The 22,305-nt window shown below is 36.9% G+C and overlaps 1 protein-coding gene across 3 annotated transcripts in view; it reads left to right on the top strand.

Annotated features, from left to right (window-relative positions):
• The first annotated feature begins 276 nt into the window (after nucleotides 1-276).
• SRPK1 (SRSF protein kinase 1) overlaps nucleotides 277-22,305 on the top strand; it is a 46,533-nt gene continuing 24,504 nt past the window's right edge. The window contains exons 1-6 of one of the 3 annotated variants that reach the window (XM_040473312.1): nucleotides 277-505; nucleotides 13,434-13,552; nucleotides 14,811-14,919; nucleotides 16,089-16,176; nucleotides 17,214-17,301; nucleotides 21,601-21,707. In XM_040473312.1, the coding sequence (XP_040329246.1) occupies nucleotides 477-505; nucleotides 13,434-13,552; nucleotides 14,811-14,919; nucleotides 16,089-16,176; nucleotides 17,214-17,301; nucleotides 21,601-21,707 (540 nt within the window). In that variant the 5' untranslated portion in view covers nucleotides 277-476. The remainder of the gene's footprint in view (nucleotides 506-13,433; nucleotides 13,553-14,810; nucleotides 14,920-16,088; nucleotides 16,177-17,213; nucleotides 17,302-21,600; nucleotides 21,708-22,305) is intronic. The other 2 variants (XM_040473314.1, XM_040473313.1) reach the window with 2 other exon arrangements.

Here is a 22,305-nt window from a genome sequence, read left to right as displayed (position 1 = left end):
ATAGCTCCCAGTAATTGAGAATGTCCCTAAGGGGAGGATTTAAGCACCTAGAATCAGGCTCTTTGGAAGCCAGACCCGTAGGCAGCAGCTTTTAAATGTGTGCAGATACATACATTCCCGTGGAATCACAAGCATAAGTCTTACTGTCCAGTGTCCCCTGGGCAGCAGTTGCAAAAATCAGGCCTCTAGATAAGTGTATAATCTCTTTTCTGGTAGATACTGGCAAGCTGGAGCAAGGCAGAGGAAGAGTGCCAAGAGGTGTCCACAGCTACGTTCCTTGAGAGCAGCTCTGTAATCTACTAGATGTATGCCAAACCTGAAGCCTGTCTCTGAGACTGAAGTCCCAGGACAAGCCAAGAGGTCTCCTTCACAGAAAGACTAGGGGTTGTGCCTTGATATGCAGTCTGCACAGTGCCCTGGAGATAGTTTCCTGCCAAGAAGCATCTCTTTGACTTCTACAGTCCCATGGGACTGGAATGCAAGCCCCATCGGCCACCAGAACCGGGTGATGATAGGTTATCCTCTCAGTGGCAGCTTCAAAAACCAGGGCACAGGACATAAAAACCAGAGTACCAACTGCATGTAAAATTACCCTCTAGCAGGCCCTGGTGCTCCAGAGCATGGCAGGAGAGCACAAAGATGGTGCCTGCCCTCTGAAGTCCCTAGAAAGGATTACAGTCAGCCCCCTAGATGCATGTTTAATCATGTTGATTTTGAAAGTAGAAAATCAATAATCCGTCAGTAACTTATGTTACTTTAACAGCTATACCTATAATTGTATATCCTTTTTTGTTTGACTTTTGGTGGTTTTCTGAAATTCTATTTTTCTGCTTTGTGTCATCTCCTTTTATCATGTACCTCCAGTGTTTCAGGTATACTTTCTTGTCTATGTGTTTTCCCTGATATCTCTCTTAGAGACCTCTGGTCTCTGGCTCTGGATTAATTTCAGATTAAATGCATTTCAGGTTTTTTTTTTTTAATTCCAGTATAGTTAACATATATGGTGCTATATTAGTTTCAGGTGTGCAATATAGTGACTTAGCACTTCCATACATGACCTAGTACTCATCACAAGTGCACTTCTGAATCCCCATAGTTTTCTTTACAATTCTTCTCTTGGAACCTTTTTTTCCTGTCCTCTCTTTTGGACTCACTGTTTACCTGGATCTTATGTTTTCTATCTCAGTTTTACCTTTTGTTTTCTGTCCTCAAGTAACTGCTTCAGAAAAGATGAATGATAGGTGCGCCTGGGTGACTCAGTTAAGCGGCTGACTCTTGATCTCAGGATCATGAGGTCAGGCCCCACATTGGGGCTTGCCCAGTGTGGAGCCTACTAAGGAAAGGAAGGGAAAGGGAAGGAAAATCCCTCCATGTTTAAAAGACTCTGCCCTCCAATGCAATTCAGAGTTAGAATGGCTAAAAAAAGAAAGAAAAGAAAGATTTTACTCAGGATTTGGAAGTCATTGCCTCACGGTCCTTTTTTATCCTGGGTTTCTAAATGAGACATTTAATGCCAGTGTGATTATTGCCCTTTTAAACCTTTTCCGCCCCTAGAAGCCTTTAGGATCATAACACTGGATTCTGAAATTTCCTTAGTAATTTATCTCTTTGTAGGTAAAAGTAATCCAGGTTACCACCAGGAGGGCTCTTCTGATTTATTTAAAAAAAAATTTTTTTTGACGTTTATTTATTTTTGAGACAGAGAGAGACAGAGCATGAATGGGGGAGGGGCAGAGAGAGAGAGAGACACAGAATCGGAAACAGGCTCCAGGCTCTGAGCCATCAGCCCAGAGCCTGACGCGGGGCTCGAACTCACAGACTGCAGATCGTGACCTGAGCTGAAGTCGGACGTTCAACCGACTGAGCCACCCAGGCGCCCCTGGGCTCTTCTGATTTAAATGGAGATTCCATTTAATCCCCACACATTTCTTGTATTTCTTTAATTATATCCTCCCAAATCTCTTGTTCTGCAACTCCCATTATTCAGATGTTGGACCTTCTGAATTGATTGCCTTTGTCTCTTATCTCTTTTTGGTGCATTTATCATCTCCATGGGTAATTTTTTTTCTCCTACATTTAGAAGACTATTTTCTGAAGCTTCTTTTTCACTCATTACTTTTCCTTTAGTGAATCTTACTCCGTTTGGAAGCCAATACCATTTAAGATCTCTTTGTTCACATAATTATAGTTGAGCTTTGAACAACACAGGGGTTAGGGACGCTGACCCCCAACACAGTCAAAAGTCCATGTATGATCTAAATTCGGCTCAGGTCATGAGTTCGAGCCCTGCATTGGGCTCTGTGCTGACAACTCAGAGCCTGGACCCTGCTTCGGATTCTGTGTCTCCCCCTCTCTCTGCCCCTCCCATGTTCATGCTCTGCCTCTCTCTGTCAATAATAAATAAAAATGTTAAAAAAAAATTTTTTTAAGTCCATGTATGTTTCAAATCCCCAAAAATTCAACTCTAAAAGCATACTATTGACCAGAATCCTCATCTTGCCCATAACGTAGTTGATTAACACGTTGTTTTTTATGTTGTATATTAGATACTATATTCTTCCAATAACGTATGCTAGAGAAAGGAAAATGTTGCTAAGAAAATCATAAAATACGTTTACAGGACTGTACTGTATTTATCAAAAAAAATTGCATATAAATAGTCCCGCATAATTCATACCCATGTTGTTCAAGGGTCAACTGTAGTTTTAGAAATCGTGTTCTTCCTGAATGCATTTCTCTCCTCTAGGATCAGTTTTCTAGTTGTTTATCTTGGTCTCTATCTTTGGGGGTTGGAGGTTTTCCTCAAATGTTTACTTATACTTGGTCAGCTTTTCATATTTATGAGATGAACGATTAGAGAACTAATTGAAAGCCCTGTGTCCTTACCAAGGATTTTTCTTAAAGGTGAATAGGCAGAACACCACCATGATGCCGGGCACCAGAATCTGGAGAACTTTATTCTGGAGTACCAGTATCCACACTGACAGCCTTTGTTATTCTGTTTGTGTTCATTTTCTTTAGGGATCATAGCCCTACAGGATAAATTCCAGGCTGTCTACTGTGCTGTGTTAGGGTATCAATGCTATTTTACAGACTTTCAGTTTATAAAACTCTTTTTACCATCCCTCTTCTTATACCCGCTTTCCATCATATCTCTGTATCCATAGTTTAATGATAGGTTGGCTGTCTCCCTCCACCACTGTGACTCACCCCACCTTTGGTTTTCTAGGTTGTTAGGATGTTGCTCTCTCTCTCTGTTTCCACATTGTTTTAGATTTATTAATGTACTCCTTTGTTTTAGTTTTATTGGCTTGGAGCAGGAAGATAATATAAATGTTGTGTAATCCATCATCTTAAAGTTTTTGTTTCTCATTTTTTGCTATAATAAATACTATGATAAACATTATGTACAAATCTTTGTGTGTATCTTGATTTTATAAGTACCCAGTTCAAACTCAGGCTATATCCAGAGGGATTAATAGGTAGGGAACAGCCTCTGGACACTGGAGATACATTCGGTACCTATTTTTTTCCACCCCTAGCCAATAAATGTCTTAGCTTTATTTTTATTTTGACTTCATTCTCAGACATGATCTCCCTACTTGGTGTCAGTAATCATCTCTGACAACTCCTTGGTCCTTATTGCTTAAGATTTCAGAAATAGAGCTCTGCATCTGTCATTTCCCTCTAAACAGGTTTCTAGATCTTGCTTAGATCATGTGTCCACCCATCTAAGGAGATAGGGTGGATAGAGCCATGTGATTGGCGGCCTTGGCAAGTTGTAGAGGGTCATTTCCTTTCAGAAATGATGCTGGACAGAAAATGAAGCTGAGTGTGAAAGTAGCAATCCAGGGGCACCTGGGTGGCTCAGTTAAGCATCTGACTCTTGATTTCGGCTCAGATCATGATCTCACGGTTTATGTGTTGGAGCCCTACATTGGTCTCCACACTGACAGTATCGAGCCTGCTTGGGATTCTCTCTCTCTCCCTCTCTCTTTCTCTGTCCCTCCCCTGCTCACGTGCACACGCTCTCAAAATAAGTAAACTTTCAAAAAAAAAAAACAAAAACAGACAGCAGTCCTGTCCCTGCACTCTTACCAATTTAACAGTGAGTTTTATCTGTTTTTAATTTTATCTATTTTTTAAGTGTGTGACTATTTCATGAGTAATTCTCATTGGAAAAGATCCTAACAATTCAGAATTGTATTATACAAGACAGAATGTGAAAACTCCCTTTATATTTCCCTACATCCTTCCTTATTCCTTCATTCTTTCCTCCAGGGGAGGAAATTTCACGCTATGAACAATTGTATTCTTCAAAGCCCCTCAGTATGTTTGTATAGTAGTATATGTACCTACATACATTTTTAAAATATATGAAATGGATCACACTCTATGTATCATTGAGCTACTCATCTTTTTCATTTTAGTATGTGCACTGCCAAAGCAAGCATTTGTCTTTTTCATTTTAATGGTGTGTCTTAGAGAGCTTTCCATTGTAGTACCTTTGCTTTTTATGGAGGTGCCATAAATTACTTAAATTACTGCTACTATTGATTACAAATTGTATTCATTTATGCCACACTAACAATAAAGTGATGGCTTTCCTTTTTTTAATTTAGTATTTTTATTTCCTGCTTAATTAAAAGATCTAGGGATCTATATATTGTGTGACATCACAGCATCATGCCAAAGCACTGTTACAAATTCTGTCATGGTGTTTGGGGTTGGATTGTGAGTTTTTCTAGGTTGATGTTTTGGGTTTTTTTCAACTTGTGATAAGGTACACATAACAAACATCTTAACCATTTTTAAGTGTAGTTTAGTGATATTACATACATTCACATTGTTGTGCAATCATCACCACCATCTATCCCCATCTTCTTTCATCTTCTAGAACTGAAACTCTGTGCTTATTTAATATTTGAGTCCTTGCTTTCAGTTCTTTTAGGTGTATACCCAGAAGTAGAATTGCTGGATTCTATGGCAATTATATTTTTTTATTTTTTGAGTACTCACTGTACTGTTTTCCATAGCATCTGCACCATTTTTACGTTCTCATCAACAATGCACAAGGGTTCCAATTTCTCTGAGTCCTCACCAACATAGTTGTTTTAAACATGTATATGTACTTTAGAATGCATTAATAACAGCTAATAACAAGCACTACCTACTTACTAGGCATTTTGTAGATGGGTCATTTGTGAAACTTGGGATCTTAAGTGACTTCAGTCACACATCTTATAGATGGTAGGATAGATTCATTATTCAAGCAGTCACCATCCAGAACTTGGGCTCTTAACCATTCCATTATTATTGCCTCCCAGAGGTGGACTATTACCAAGTCAAAGGATATGTATTTTTTAAACTGCCAAATTACCTTTCAAAAAGGCTCACACGTTAGTCCCATTAACAGCATAAAAGAATGCCCATCTATGCCCTCCAAATCCTTGTCAACATGTGAAATTAATCATTTTTAATGTCTACCAAGTCAGTGGCAAAAAAAAAAGACCATTGTGGTTTTTCTTAACTTTTAAAAAACGTTTTCATTATTTATTTTTGAGAGAGAGAGAGAGTGAGTGAGTTAGGGGGCCAGAGAGAGAGGGAGACACAGAATCTGAAGCAGGTTCCAGGCTGTGAGCTGTCAGCACAGAACCCAACGTGGGGCTTGAACTCACAAACCATGAGATCATAACCTGAGCCAAAGTCAGACACTTAACTGTCTGAGCAACCCAGGTGCCCCAAAAGATTTTTGTTTTAATTTGTTTCCCTGTTGCTGTTGATTTCGAGATACTTGTATATGTTCATGGACCATTTCAATCTTTCTTGAATTGACATATTAGTAATGCTACGTGGCTGTATTAGTTTCCTATTGCCGCTGTAACAAATTACCATAAATTTAGTAGCTTAAAACAACACAAAGTTACCATCTTACATTTCTGGAGGTTAGAAGTCTAAAATGGGTCAGCAGATCAGTATTCCTCTGGGGTCTCTAGGGAAGAGTCCATTTTTTGTCTTTCACAACTTCTACAGGCCACCTGCATGCAGTCCTTGGCTTAAGGCCCATTTCTTCACATTTTATCACATCCCATCTCATTGATCTACCCGCCTCCTTGGAAGGACCCTTTCCCCCACATAGCTGATTTTCCCAGTGATTACCATAAACAGTCAATGTTTTTCCCATTGTTTTGAAATGTTCCATTAATCCAATACTTGATTTCATTCTAATCCAGTATCAGTGTTACAGGATTTTAATTACTATAGTTGTTTATTATATCTTACTCCTTAGAGGCCAAGTTCCCAATTATTTCTCTTTTTTAAAAAATCTTGGCTATTTTAGCTAATTTTCTTTTCTTAGATTTTACTGGACAGGTTCTACAAAATATCCTGTTGATTTTGATTGAGATGACTTTGAATGTATATAGGTTACTTTCCGGGAAATAGACAGGTTTACAGTTTTGATTTTTCCTATCTAGGAATAGCTTTTCTTTTTGTTTGTTAAAGCATCACACATTTTTCAATTTTGTATTATTACTGTAAATTCATTGTATTTTATCAATTATATTTTTATTAGTTATTGCTAGTCTGTAGAAATACTTTTATAATTGGTTGTTTTTCTCAAAATTTCTGGATAAAATTAGCCACTTTGTAATGGTGACAAATCTGGTTCTTTTTCTTGCCTTAAATTATCATCTAAGACTGCCAGTACAACTTTGAAAAGTACCATAAAACTGTTTTACTGTAATGAAGATCTTCTGATTTGTAGAACTATGTATGTAATATTTCTATGGGTTTCTAGTAGATACCTTTAAGTTAAGTAAGTTTCTCTCCACCTTTTTCCTAGTTTATCAAGGATTTTGATCCCAAATGCATCTTGAGTTTTGTCTGACATTTTCATAATTTTTGTGTTCTTTTCTTCTGTACATATATTTAGTAATGAATGACAGTAATAGATTTATTTTTGTTTGGCTTATCCTTTTATAAAAATTTGCTTGTGAATGTTACTCGGTAGTTTTACATAAAGCTCATTGAAAAGACAGACTAATAGACAGTCTAAACCAATAGTTTTCTATTGGTTGTTTGTATGTGCATTGTATACATGTGTGTGTCTTCTCAGCCTTGGAAGTCAGGGTTAAGCCAGTGATCTCGAAGTGGAGACCTTTTGCAATTCTTAGGATGTACTGGAACATTTATAAAAAGAAAGCTATCCAATAACCCTGCTTTGAAAATGTAGTAGCACTTGACCTGAAAACTGGACTTTTGTTGCCTTTTTTAGGATATGGATTTTCAATTTTTTAATCTCCATTACTGTTACATCGTTACAGGATTTTTTTTTTAATTTATTTCCCTAAAGCCTTATCTTATTCATCTTTTACAAATAATTAACTTTTGATTTGGAGTTTAAAATTCTTATTCCTTCTGTTTTTGTTTTTAGCTCTTTATTTAATAACAGCTTTTGTTTTATAATTGGTATAGTCAAGGTTACAAATATTTCTCTTGGGTGAAACTGAGTGTCACAGATTTTAACATGTAATGCACTCATTTCTAAATACTTTGAAATTTTAAATTTCATTTCCTCTTTAAATCAAGATAGCAGCATGATTCATAATAGCCAAAAAATGGAAACAACCCAAATGTCCATCAACTGATGACTGGATAAATGAAATGTGTTTATCCATATAATGGAATATTATTCATCCATAAGAAGTAATGAAGAACTGCTACATCCTACAACATGGGATGAACCTTGAAAACATGCTATGTGAAAGAAGTCAGAGAAGACCACACATTGAGTGGTTCCACTTACATGAAGTGTCCAAAATAGGCAAATTCATAGAGACAGAAAGTAGATTAATGGCTTTCAGAGTCTAAGGGAAAGGTGTAATGGTGAGTTACTGCTAATGGGATTAGTGTTTTTTTGTGGGAGTCATGAAAATGTCCTAAATTTAGATTGTGGTGAGATTGTACAGCTCTGTGAATATACTAAAACCACTGATTTATATGCTTTAGATTGGTGAATTTATGGCATGTGAATTCTATCTCACTAAAGAAATTAAAAATAATTCTAGGATAGTTTTTTTCAAGCCCAACCTGCTAGGAGGTTATAAACCAATTTAGTGGGTTACTAATAGACTTGGTTTAAAAAAAAAGGGGGTGGGGGGATGGGAAGTTCACGTAGTTCATTCATGTGAATATGTAAGTTCCTGAAATGTTTAAGTAAAAACTCCTAAGTAGCATATTCTTCATGGCAATTATCAATATATAGTATTTGCTCACAAAGACAGTAAGTTTTTGTTTGGCACTTTGTTTTTACTATATATTTGGGTGATTAGTGATTGGGGTGAAGGATGGTTAGGAATGAGAATTATACCAGGAATGGAATCTGAATTGAAAGATCCTTAGAAATGGCAGCAGGGGGTACCTGGTTGGCTCAGTTAGTTAAGCGTCCACCTCTTGGTTTCGGCAAGTGTCACACTTTTCCAGTACTTTCTGCCTTCTTCATGGATTTTTGCCTTGGCTTCATTCTGTATTCTGGCCAAGTATATTCTTATTTCTAACATTATTGCTCTTTTCATCGGGTTACAGATTATTTGACTCTTTTGAAATCATACTGCTATTAAAATTTTATCTGTTGTCTGTTTCAATTTATTCGAGATTTTGTAAATGTATTGGGTTAAATTTTATATGCTTTAAAGTGCTGACATAATTTCTTTCTTCTGAACATGAATAGCAAATATTTGAGACATGAAGTGTAGGTATGAAGAGTTTAAAGGCACAGACTGAAATTATTTTAGAACTCTCCTTTTTTTTGTTCCAGGAAGAATGGGTTTCAGTTCCTAATATTAATAAGCTGAAATTTCTTTCTGTAACATTTCTTCCGATTTTTTTTTCTCTTAACACCCATCATCAATAAAAGTTAACAGTGATTCTGAATTCTTTAATCATGTCATCATCCTCATTATCTATTAGTAACTGTCTCTTTCCTCAAAATTTCTTTTTTTGTTTTTTTGTTTTTTGTCTTTTTATGACAGACTTTTTTCAGTTGTTTGATATTCCTTTAGGGACATCATATGTAAAAAGTATGGCATTAGTAAAACATGGGCAGTTTGAGAAAGCCAAGATGATGCAAGGATCAGAAGGAAACTTAAAACTATAAATAGTATCCTTAAGGTAAAAGATTACAGTGCATCATTGAAACTGTGCAGGAGTCTGTAAAAAAGGAACATTAAGAGCAAAAAAGGGGCACCTGGCTGGCTCAGCTGGTAGAGCTTAAGCTTCTTTTTTGTTTGTTTAATTTTTTTTTTTTAATTTTTTTTTTCATCGTTTATTTATTTTTGGGACAGAGAGAGACAGAGCATGAACGGGGGAGGGGCAGAGAGAGAGGGAGACACAGAATCGGAAACAGGCTCCAGGCTCTGAGCCATCAGCCCAGAGCCTGACGCGGGGCTCGAACTCACGGACCGCGAGATCGTGACCTGGTTGAAGTCGGACGCTTAACCGACTGCGCCACCCAGGCGCCCCGTTTGTTTAATTTTTTAAAAACATTTATTTCTTTTTTGAGAGATAAGAGAGCATGAGCAGGGGAGGAGCAGAGAGAGAGGGAGTCAGAATCTGAAGCAGGCTCCAGGCTCTGAGCTGTCAGCACAGATCTCAGCATGGGGCTCGAAGTCACAAACTGCGAGATCATGACCTGAGCTGAAGTTGGACACTTAACCGACTGAGCCACCCAGGCGCCCCTAGAGCGTATGATTCTTGATCTCAGGGTCATGAGTTCAAACCCCACAGAGTTTAATAAAAAAACAAAAAAAGACCAAAGTTTAGGAAATTAAAAATATGGTAGAAATGTAACAGACAACACAAGTTAGAAGGATAAGTGTTGAAAGTAGAACAAGATCTAAAGAGAAAATGTAAGGAAATTAATGTAGTAAGCCAGAGGGTCCCGCATCTGGGGGGAAAAAAAAGAGTTCCAGAGAGAATAGACAGAGGATTATATTTACATTGAAATACAGGAAACTTTCTCAGAACTAAATGAATCTCTACTTTGTAAGTACTGGTACAGAAAGTACTTAGCAAGTTAGATTTTCAAAAAGCCATTCAGGAAATTTCAGAATATGGGAATTAAAGAGCAAATTCTTGGGGCGCCCGGATGGCTCAGTTGGTTGAGCATCTGACTTTGGCTCAGGTCATGATCTCTCATCCACGGGTTCGAGCCCCACATCGGGCTCTATGCTGACAGCTCAGAGCCTAGAGCCTGCTTTGAATTCTGTGTCTCCCTCTCTCTCTGCCCTTCCCCTGCTTGCATTCTGTCTCTGTCTTTCAAAAAAATAAAATTAAAAACGTTTAAAAAATAAAATTTAAAAAAATAGAAAATTCTTTAAAAATAAGATTTCTTCCTTCCAGGGAGAAAAAATAATCCCTGTTTGGAGACTCAGAAATGGGAAGGCATTGATTGGATTTGTCAGCACCACTGAAAGCTAGAAGGCAACAGAGCATTTATTTTTTACTCAGACTGGCAGTCAAGAATGGGGATAAAATAATAGGAGAGATCTTAACAAATTTACCTCCCATGCACTCATTCTTCAGAAATTACCAAAAATATGCACTATGGAAATGAAGAAGTAAATCAAGACAGAGAGGAAGACTCTGGGACTGAAGGAACAGGACATCTGCCACAGAGAGATGACTGAACATTAAGACGTTCTCTATTTGAAATTAATGCTTATACATAAGTTTAGCATATTTTTTAAATGATATTTAAAAGTTAAAGTAGGATTTTTTTCTTAGGTAGTCTCTTTCTGTATTGTTTTAGAATAAGAAGAGAGTTTCTTCTGTGTCAACACATGTCTCAGGGTAGAGTCTTGCATTTCTCATTGTGACTTGCAGTCTATAATTCAATCATAAATCCTTTAACTAGGAATGCCATTTAATGTACAGTTTTATAACTAAAAACTTCTGTTCACAAATGTATTTGCTTCCAAGAATATTCAAATCTTTAAAAAACAATTTTTAACATAACGAATCCCATGATATTTGTAGAATTCTAATATTCCAGCATTTTTATGTCTGGTTTTCACTTATACCTCACTACTTTTCAAATTTTTCACAATTTTCGTTCTTCTTAAAATCATATAGTAATTTTTGTTCATTTGTTTTTTGCTTTTTGTTTTTGTTTTTAAGTAGGCTCCACTTCCAGTGTGGAGCCCACTACAAGGCTTGAACTCATGACCTTGAGATCAGGAATCAGACACTTACTTATCTGACTGAGCCAACCAGGCACCCCAGTTAAATTGTAATTTTAATTGTAAAAGGCAACAAATTTGAAATTAGAGATCTGTTGTAGAAATTCATTTTGATCTGAATTTTAGGAATATTCATTCAGACTCATTATTTCTATCTAGGAAGTTGGGCCGGGTAGTTCTTAATTAAGTTTTCCAAAGACACGTTTTCACTAAAAATGAACACATTGAATCATGTAGTTTTATAGCTGCTGCTTTGTGTTCCTGGAAGACCAAAAGTGTCAAGAAGTGAGGCAGGTTGGAAAGGTCACCAGAAATCTAGTCTGAATCATTAAGTGTTGCTTGCCAAGGTATGTCTTCTGTCTCAATAGCCCATATAACTGGTTTTGCTATTAAAATTTTTTTGTTGTTGGGGCACCTGGGTGGCTCAGTCGGTTAAGCATCTGACTTCAGCTCGGGTCATGATCTCATGGTTCATGAGTTCTAGCCCTGTGTCAGGCTCTGACAGCTCAGAGCTTGGAGCCTGCTTTGGGTTCTGTGTCTCCCTTGCTCTCTGCCCCTCCCCTGCTCATTCTCTGTCTCAAAAATAAATAATAAACATTAAGAAACTTTTTTACTACGTAGCAATGAGAAAGAATGAAATATGGCCCTTTGTAGTAATGTGGATGGAACTGGAGAGTGTGATGCTAAGTGAAATAAGCCATACAGAGAAAGACAGATACCATATGTTTTCACTCTTATGTGGATCCTGAGAAACTTAACAGAAACCCATGGGTGAGGGGAAAGAAAAAAAGGGGGAAAAAAAAAAGAGGTTAGAGTGGAAGAGAGCCAAAGCATAAGAGACTCTTAAAAACTGAGAACAAACTGAGGGTTGATGGGGGGGTGGGTGGGAGGGAGGGGGGGTGGGTGATGGGTATTGAGGAGGACACCTTTTGGGATGAGCGCTGGGTGTTGTATGGAAACCAATTTGATAATAAATTTCATATATTGAAAAAAAATTAAAATTAAAATTAAAAAAACTTTTTAATAAACAATGAAAAACATAAAATTTTTTTGTTGTTTTGAAAAGACAATCTGATGAAACAGATTGATAAAAAGGTAAATAAAATATTGAAAATGGGGGTTAAAATTCCTTTTCCTGCAGCTACTGGAAGGAATGTTTTGTACCTTGCTTATTTTGTTTAAAGCTTTATATTTAGCAGGCAGCTAATAAGTGTCAGCCTGAGTGTAAATCTAAGTCTTTTTGCCTCCGAACCTTTCAGTGCACAGAAATTTTGATACAACTAATTGATTGGCATGTAGAGGAAGGAATTAGTAAAATTTTTTAAATTTTTAATGAGAGACCATTTTTACCTATCAAAGAAGCTAAGTTTTCCAAACCTGGTAATACTTAAGTACCAGAAGCCCATATATGTGAGGAGATATAATTCAGTTACAACCCCTTTAGAAAAGTCTTAAATAATAATCCTAAAAGCCAGTTATGGCCACAGACTGGAAAGAAGTAGTTTAAAATCTTCATTTGTTCAGAGTAGCAGTGTTTTAAAACAAAGTAATTGTTTTCCAATTTTTCAATATTTATCATGTTATTTTTATAAATAGGGAGAATGTTTTTATCCTTACCTGGTAGTTTAACTTTAGGGAAATAATTCTAAATGCAGAATAAAGATTATCCAAAAATTACTCATTGGCTTTATTTTTAGTGGTAAAAAATTAGAAACAAGGTTAAATGTCCAGCTGAGTGAGCAGAACGTGCCAGAGTAAGTGGTGGTATGTCTAAGGGAAATATGTGGATTTAAGAGATTGCATAGGAATAAAGAGAAAAGTTTATAATAGGAAAAGCAGGATACAAATTTGTATAGTGTGTGATTACAGATACATATTTTCATAAAAATACAGGAAAATATTGAAGGAAAATGTAATTTTATTGGCAATTTTCTTTGGATATTGAGTCTCAAGTAATTTTTTCCCTTTGTACTTGTGTTTCCCAGATTTTATTTAATCATGTACTGACTTTTTATATAAAAAGTATTATTTTCCTAACATAAGGTAAAGTGATAGTTAATATTTTCATAGGCCACCACTAGATAGTGTTCTGTTTATATTATCTGTTAAGTGGGGAGACATTTTGATAATGCCATTTTCTTAACGTCCTATTTTATTCTGTCCGTATGGAATGAACATGTTTGTGTTTCTTAGATCTGAAACTCAGCACCGAGGCTCTGCTCCCCACTCGGAAAGTGATCTACCAGAGCAGGAAGAGGAGATTCTGGGATCTGATGATGATGAGCAGGAAGATCCCAATGATTATTGTAAAGGTAAGGCCTTTGATAAGGACACACCAAGTAAGATATGACTCATGAGCATATGCAATTTCTCACTTGAATGTTGGGTCTGTCGGTGTAAGCTGTTTTGATGCTTTCTGCTTATCGCATCCTTTTCTCTAAGTATAAGAAATAATGTTTCCTCTCAGTTCAATTTAATTTATTAAAGCTTGATTTTATGTTAAATCTGTTTTTACCCTTCTTTCTCCTTCAAAATGATAGTGCATATTTACCTTAGAAAATTTCTGAAGTATATTAAAAATAAAAACTGTCTATAATGCTGTATCACCCAGAAATAACCAGTGATGAGATTTGGTATACAGGCTTTTCAAAAAACCTTCTCATTACTTTTTTCTCATAGTAATGCTTGCTAAGGTAAGTTAAACTGGCATTATAGATACTTAAACTGTGTCATAAAGTTGCCTGATAGCTTTTTTGTTTCTTTATGAGACTTTCTACAATTCTGGGTGGCAAGTTACAACAGAATGTATCTTACCATCTAGGAGAACATAGTTTGTGTTATTCTCAGCAAGCAAAGATACATGTAAAAATACCTTGATTCCTGCCACTGTTGGCAGCCTTTTCAGGCCTTCCTGGTTTTTATTTTGTTCAAGGGAGCAAACTCTCTATTTTCCCTTTCTTTCTTTCTTTCTTTCTTTCTTTCTTTCTTTCTTTCTTTCAATGTTAAATAAATGGAATTCATTTTTTTTATATTTTTTTTGAGAGCGAGAGCATGCACAAGCAAGGAAGGGGCAGACAGGGAGAGAGAGAGAGAGAGAAGTCAGTGCAGAGCCAGACATGGGGCTCGAACTCCTGAACCATGAGATCATGACCTGAACTGAAATCAAGAGTCAGACACTTAACTGAGCCACCCAGGTGCTCCTAAATAGATGGAATTCATTAACATTCATATATTTAGATAAATCTATTGGATTATTGAGGGGCAAGAATATTGTGATATGTAACCTTGTTTTTGTTTGACAGTGATTTATTTTTTTAAGTAGCTATTGGTTGTTCAACAAAGCATCACTTGCTTACTCTAAATCATTAGTCTTACTTGTGAAGATGTTTTTCTGTAACATGAGTTTAGTATGTGGCTGTGTGTGGCAGACTTACAATTTTCTTCTCAATTTGTTACATAGAGAAACCATTTTTATTTGATAAACTGTGTATAGATGTTGAAAATGGATTATGAGATACCTTTTCCTTCTTACTGCTTAAGTGACTGTTTCCCCCCTGTTGTTTCTTCCAGGAGGTTATCATCTTGTGAAAATCGGAGATCTATTCAATGGGAGATATCACGTGATCCGAAAGTTGGGCTGGGGACACTTTTCGACAGTGTGGTTATCATGGGATATTCAGTAAGTTGTAGTGGTCCTGCAAAAGAATTAGTTAAGTGATGCCTAAGTGTTTTTGTCTGATTTTCCAGAGATGATCCAGCCTTCAGTCTAGCTCTAGACCAGTTTCTTGGTCAGAATTTTGTTGTTGATAATCTTTATATTCTTGGGCAAATTTGTCTTTTCCTCTGGTGAAGAAGCATGTTAGGGGCAAAATTAGTGTCCATAAGGCACTTGGAACTCAGAAATTCAAACATTACAAATACTCCATAAAAGTATGGTATGTAAATTCATAGGGTTTTGTTTTGTTTTTTACTGGATTTAAATTTTTAGATGATGTCCTGGACCAACCTATGTGAAATTATTTTCTTATATTTTGTTTTGATAAGAGATTTGCTTGACTGTACAGTCCAGAATTTTTCCTATATAAAAATTACAGGTAATTAACATTGGAGGTTTACCTACAAGTGTATGGTCTGTCTTTGATGGGACAGTATTTGAGATCTGTGCACTTTATTTTTTTATCAGTTTGGTTTCACCCAAGTATTTCTTTTGGCTTCTTTTTTTTTTTTTAATTTTTTAACGTTTATTTATTTTTGAGACAGAGAGAGACAGAGCATGAATGGGGGAGGGGCAGAGAGAGAGGGAGACACAGAATTGGAAGCAGGCTCCAGGCTCTGAGCCATCAGCCCAGAGTCCCACGCGGGGCTCGAACTCATGGACCGTGAGGTCGTGACCTGTGCTGAAGTCGGACGCTTAACCAAGACTGAGCCACCCAGGCGCCCCTCATTTGGCTTCTTATAGGAAAGTGTTACAGCTTTTAACCTTTGAGGTTTTGACATGCAGATATGTAAAATACTTCTGGTTTAATGGGGTTTTCCCCCTTATTTATTCCCATTTCATGGTTTTACTTGGATTCAAGGAGACATTGAGAAGGTAGACTTTAACTTAGAGAAATTGTATGGTGACTGACATTACCCAAAAACAGATTTTCTTCCTCCTGTAAATGAAATCTGGCCAGTTATTGCCATCCATTAACAGGTACACGTGATCCCATAGAAATAGCCTATGTTTAAGTACAGGGAACATGGAATCAGTATTTGTACTTTTATTGCCTCCTAGTTATGACTAAATCTTACCTTCCTAAAGTAAGGATAGGGCATTCGTCTTAACTGCCTGTGTTTGCTTCTTAGGGGGAAGAAGTTTGTGGCAATGAAAGTAGTTAAAAGTGCTGAACATTATACTGAAACAGCACTAGATGAAATCCGGTTGCTGAAATCAGTGAGTATTAGATCATATGTGTGAACTGCAAAGCATCATAAAGTTATATTAAATTAAGACATAAAGTTCCAATATCCTTAAAGAGGTAGAGGAAGATGACAGTATACCTTCTGTGCATGTGGTACTGGAAGTGGTGGAATATGCTGTGATGGGAATTTTCTGTATGTAAACACGGAAAAAAACTTCCAAACAAACAAAAATGTTTATTGAGCATGTTTTATTTGCCAGACAGCACCAAAAAATGTTTTACTTTCCTACTATGGTTAAAACTTGTGTGAATAAGTTTATAACATCTGTTTCATGTTTTGAAATGTTATAAACTATATATAATATAAAATAAGCATTTTATTAATTCCCTTAACATCTGAAAACATAGGTAAATTTTATTTAAAAAACTTTTGGGTTTTGCTAGAAATTAGGAAGCTGTCATTGTAGTAGAAGGAGCTTAAACTCCAAAAACCTGGGCTTTAAGACCAGCCCTAGTCTACTATATCCTCCCTCTCATCACTTCATTTCTTCTGAGCCTTAGAGTGTTCATTTGTAAAGTGAGCATGTTAGACCCGGAGAGCTCTAAGAGAGTAATTTTCAAAGTGCCAGTCTGACAAGATAAGGAGCTTGTGCCCCAAAATAAATCAATGTGCTATTTGCTTCCTTCATTGAGAAAGGTTTTTTATGGGGCGGAGAAGGTCAGCTGAATGAACAATGTGATGAATGTTGTGGTTGGTTTACATCCTGTGAAGTCTCCTCAATTCCTCATGGCCTGATAACCAGTGATTAATTTGGGAGGTACACTTTTAGTAGAAAAATGGTTGAATTAGAGCAACAGTCTATGTTGGTGGTATTTCCTTTTGTTAACTGTTTATTTCTTTGTCTATTTGAGCTATTAAAATTTTAGTATGTTTTTCTCATAGATTTGTATGAGGCCTTTCTTGGGAGTAATTAATCCATTGTTACATGTGCTGCGGGTATTCCCTCCCCAACTATTTGGATTATTTCCACGCTTCTCCTTTTGCTAAATACTGTCTTTCTCACTTCAGGTTCGTAACTCAGACCCTAATGATCCGAATAGAGAAATGGTTGTTCAGCTACTAGATGACTTTAAAATATCAGGAGTTAACGGAACACGTATCCTTTTAAGAACCTGTTTGAAAATAAATCATGAAATAACCTATCTCTAAGAAAGGAACCAGATTTAATAAATAGCATTCGTCTCTTTCGTCAAGGCAAAGTACAAGCAAACTACTTAGTTTTATTGTAAGCTTCTGAACATAGATGTGAATCATGTTTATCTTTGTATGTTATGATTTTTCAGAGTATTGCTTTAGGCTTTTTCCCCTTTACAGGCAAATTAAACCAACAAAAACTTGTTTGGTTTTTTCAATGTTTGTTTATTTTTGAGAGAGAGCGAGACAGAGTGCAAGTGGGAGAGGGACAGAGAGAGAAGAGAGGGAGACACAGAATCGGAAGCAGGCTCCAGGCTCTGAGCTGTCAACACAGAGCCTGACATGGGGCTCGAGCTCAAGAACCGTGACATCATGACTGAAGTCAGATGCTTAACCAGCTCAACCACCCAGGCGCCCCAAAAGAAAAGCTTTTTTAAAAAATAGCCTTGTATTAGTAAAGGTTCTATAAGTTTTATCAATTAGCACAGAAATTTTAGTGGAAGTAATTTTTCATGATAAACACTGGGTAAAGAAAAATTTAACACATTTTATTATCTCCCAGCCTTCAATAGGGAAGAGGCTGTGCATGGGTTATGCTTAGAATCTAAACAGGTATGTGATCACATTCTGTCATGATGAAAAAACTGACTTGTTTAATGTTTTTATCTGGATTCTTAGAATTTTTAGAGTTGGAAGGAACCTTAGCTGATTTTTCTCTTACGTAAATTCATATCAGAGTGACATACACTGAGTTAATTAAGAGGCGTTGCAATAGCCATGCTTATGAGGACCTGTCAGATTTTTCAGAATAAAAGATGTAGAATCTCACTTGGATTGGAGAGTCTAAAACTACCTGTTCATAAACTATTTAAAAATGTAAAAGGAAAGACATTTCATACCTCTCATTTCTCCTGTACCTCTGCATATTTAGCTTCTGTTAACACACATTATTAATTGTTAGTTATGGCCTTTATTAAGGAGGTGGGCTACATATGGTTCTGTATTACCATGTGGACTATGGTAAGAGATTTGAACAGAGAAGCAAGAAGAGAGAATAAGAGAACAGGTGATAATGTGAAAAGATTTTTATCTGTCATTCTGAATTCAGTTGTAAGTTATTCCCTTTGAGAAGTACAAATCACATACCCCTGATCTCTGAAGGAAACTGCTCCAAGAATCATCCATTTTAAAACAGGGTCTTGTGTCTGTTGCAGTCACTTTGTAGACGGTTTACTCTGTGTGTATATGCGTTTTGTTTTAACTGTTGAAATCTTAGTGGATTTGAATTTCAGGTTCCAAGGTGCTTTCCGGATATTACCAGATGGTTTCTCTGTACTTTTACGCACTGAGTAAAAGTACTCAGTTTTATTTATTTCTCTTTGTCCTTAGCCCGTTTTCTCTCTGCCCTTCCTCCTACTTGTCTCCCAGCTGTCTTGGCTACTGCATTATTTGCTGCTACTAGAGATTGACAAGGATAAAATTCAGAGTGCTGAGTTAAGGGTTAATGGGTTGCTATTCTCCTGCCCCTCATCTCTGCTTACCACATAGACATGTCTGCATGGAGCTGTGTATCTGTATTTTTCTTTGCATCTGAGCATCTCCAGAGCACTGCCCTTTCTCATACTGAAATATAAGGGCCCTGAACTGGAAAGTTAATCATGTAGACTTCGGGATACTTGGTTCATTCTACTTCCCTGAGTAGTAAGGAGAGAGGAATGATTAAAGAGGGTCAGCGAGTCTGTATATACTGTTGACATTACCCAATGAGTATCAGTTATGGCCATCTATGTGACCTGCTATGTCTTTAGGATACTTCTTTTTTCTAGTATGGATTTTCCTTCTTTTCCTAGCTCCTCTTACTTAAATCTAACTCTTCTTAGTTCTCAGCTCTCTATTTTTTTTTTTAACACCATCTCAAGAAACTTTTTCATGTATCCTTTTTTCCAGTTTTTTGTTTGTTTGTTTGTTTGTTTGTTTGTTTCTTAAGTTTTTAAATATTCGGTCTTTTTTATATCACTGCTTACAAATTAAAATACCATTGTCCGGGTTGCCTGGGTGACTCAGTCGGTTGAACGTCCGACTTAGGCTCAGGTGCTGATCTTCTGGTTCATGGGTTCAAGCCCCGCATCTGGCTCTGTGCTTGCTCAGAGCCTGGAAGTCTGCTTCAGATTCTGTGTCCCTTTCTCTCCCTGCCCCTCCCCTGTTCACACTGTGTCTCACTCTGTCATCTAAATAAATGTAAAACAAAACAAAACAAAAAAACATTGTCATGGGTGCCTGGGTGGCTCAGTCAGTTGAGTGTCCAACTCTTGATTTCTAATCAGGTCATGATCCTGGGGTCATGGGATTAAGCCCCACATAGGGCTCTGCACTGAGTGTCAAATCTGCTTGGAATTCTCTGTCTCTCTCTCTCTCTTTTTCTTTCTCTCTTTGTCTCTTTCCCTCTCCCTCCATCCCTCTCCCTGGCTTGTTTGTTCTCTGTCTCTCTCACTCAAAAAATACATATACCATTGTCAAATTGTAATACTTCTCTCAACAAATCAAAGATTGAAACTAGGGGGTGCCTGGGGTGGGCTCAGTTGGTTAAGCCTTTGACTCTTGATCTCAGCTCAGGTCTTGAACATCTCAGAGTTGTGAGTTCAAGCCCTGTGTTGGGCTCTTCACTGGGCCTAAAGCCTACTTAAAATAATAAAATAAAAAGATTGAAACTAGGAACATAAAAGAACAATTTAAAAATCTGTTTTTCTGGATTTTTTTAAAGCAGTCTACATTTTTAAAAATCCTGATTTGAATTTTGTATATGCAAAAGTAGAGTAGTTTAACGAATATCCACAAACCCATTACCCACTTTAGGAGTTAACCAACTCATCGCCAATCTTATTTTGTCTCTACCTCCTACTAATTTTGTGGCCAACCTTAGATATATTATTTTATCCATAATAATTTTAAAGCTTATTTATTTATTTTGAGAGAAAGAAGAAGAGAGAGAGCGAGCACGAGCAGGGAAGGGGGACAGAGAGAATCTCAAGCAGGCTTTGCACTGTCAGTGCAGAGCCTGATGTGAGGCTCAAACCCACGAACCTTGAGATCATGACCTGAGCCGAAGTTGGATACTTACTGGACCGAGCTACCCAGGTGCCCCCATTAACTGCATTTTTAAAAATGTTTTCAGGGGCGCCTGGGTGGCGCAGTCGGTTAAGCGTCCGACTTCAGCCAGGTCACGATCTTGCGGTCCGTGAGTTCGAGCCCCGCGTCAGGCTCTGGGCTGATGGCTCGGAGCCTGGAGCCTGTTTCCGATTCTGTGTCTCCCTGTCTCTCTGCTCCTCCCCCGTTCATGCTCTGTCTCCCTCTGTCCCAAAAATAAATAAACGTTGGGAAAAAAAAATAATTAAAAAAATAAAAATAAAAATGTTTTCAGCTTGACCAGTGGCATCCTCTTGAGGTCAAGACATGTTCCTCTTGACGTATTCCATTACTGTTGTCACAGCAAGGTTTCCAGGTTCACGCAGGATTTGGCCATTTCTTTAAGGAGCCCAGGTTTTCCTTCAGTAAAGAATCTTATTTAAAGGAAGAGTCTGGGCACTAGGTCATTATGACATATGTATAGCTCAACTTTCCCATATGTTGAAACTTCTAGAGGTACAAGGTAGCAACATCTTACTACTAAGTCCCAGCAGTGCCCTGCACACTACTGGCTCAAGGAATTATTCCTGCTGTGATGATTGGGATGTGTGTACATAATGAGAACACACGGTGGCACTAGAATCAAGATTAGTTTTGTGAACTACAGAGCATAAAGCAAGTCAGTTTCCTACTTTTAAAAACTGTTGGCATTCACATTTTTTTAGGTTAAGTTTTGGTACATTATCTCCTGCAGTTAAAGCAGAAGTTATTTTTCCTTGCTTTGAGGCTGTGAGAGTAAAAGTTGTTACCCTGGACATTAGTTTTTACATCTGGGAAAAGGCAACAACTTAAGCCTAGTGTGTTTCACTTTTACTACTCAGTGTTTTAATGTGCATAGTTTTATCGATAACCAGCCCCCCCGCCCCCAGAGTTTTCCACTTCTTGGATGTTTTGAGTAACTAAAGCATTAAACAATCTTTGGAAGTCAGAATCTTAACAGCTAGATATTTTTTAAGTCATATTCTATAACTTTTTTACTAAAAGAACAATACAGTAACAATTTCATTGGGATGGGACACATTTTATCTTGCTTCTTTCTTCTTTTGTGCTTCCTTTTATTTCCTTAACAAATTCCTAGATATCTGTATGGTGTTTGAAGTTTTAGGGCATCATCTGCTCAAGTGGATCATCAAGTCCAATTATCAAGGGCTCCCACTGCCTTGTGTCAAAAAAATTATTCAACAAGTATGTATCTTAGTATTTTCTCTGTGGTGATTGTTTTATATTCTTAAAGTGTCAGGAGTTTTCTATATCCAATAGAGTTTTTATTTTAAAAACTAGGGATTTTTTTAATTACTAAAATTAAGTGTTTTATTCAGTCCCTAGTGTTTATTCTGTGTTTAAATGTTTTAGCAATAACCCATTTCTCCCAGATTCATCTCCTATAATAGTCATTAGAGGGCAAGCTGTGTTCAGTGACTGATTTTGAAAATTTGAAAGTTCTGGTTGCAAATATTGATTATGTATTAATAGAAAATTGCTATGTCAAATTATTACTGTCTCTTTATATAACATTCAAGGGCATTTTCTAATATTTTAAATAACTCTCAATATATAGTAAAGAAGTTCACTCTCAGGCAAATATTAATACTTCAAGGGGCAAATAATTTGTTTGGATAATGTGTTTTTTGTGGAAAGAGCTCCAAACTAGGAATCAAAAGACCTCAGTTCTTTATCAACAGGGAAATGTGAATTAAGAGATATCTAAATCTCTTTCATCACCTATATTTTAACACTCAAAGGGCATATTGACTTTTATTCTTGGTCTTTATGTACTTCTTTA

Source organism: Herpailurus yagouaroundi, unplaced genomic scaffold (assembly GCF_014898765.1).
Source record: "Herpailurus yagouaroundi ecotype Mexico unplaced genomic scaffold, PumYag 139, whole genome shotgun sequence".
In the NCBI taxonomy this organism is placed as follows: domain Eukaryota; kingdom Metazoa; phylum Chordata; class Mammalia; order Carnivora; family Felidae; genus Herpailurus; species Herpailurus yagouaroundi.
The sequence above is the reverse complement of the archived record's forward strand: the minus strand, read 5'-3'. Positions and strand labels throughout refer to the sequence as shown.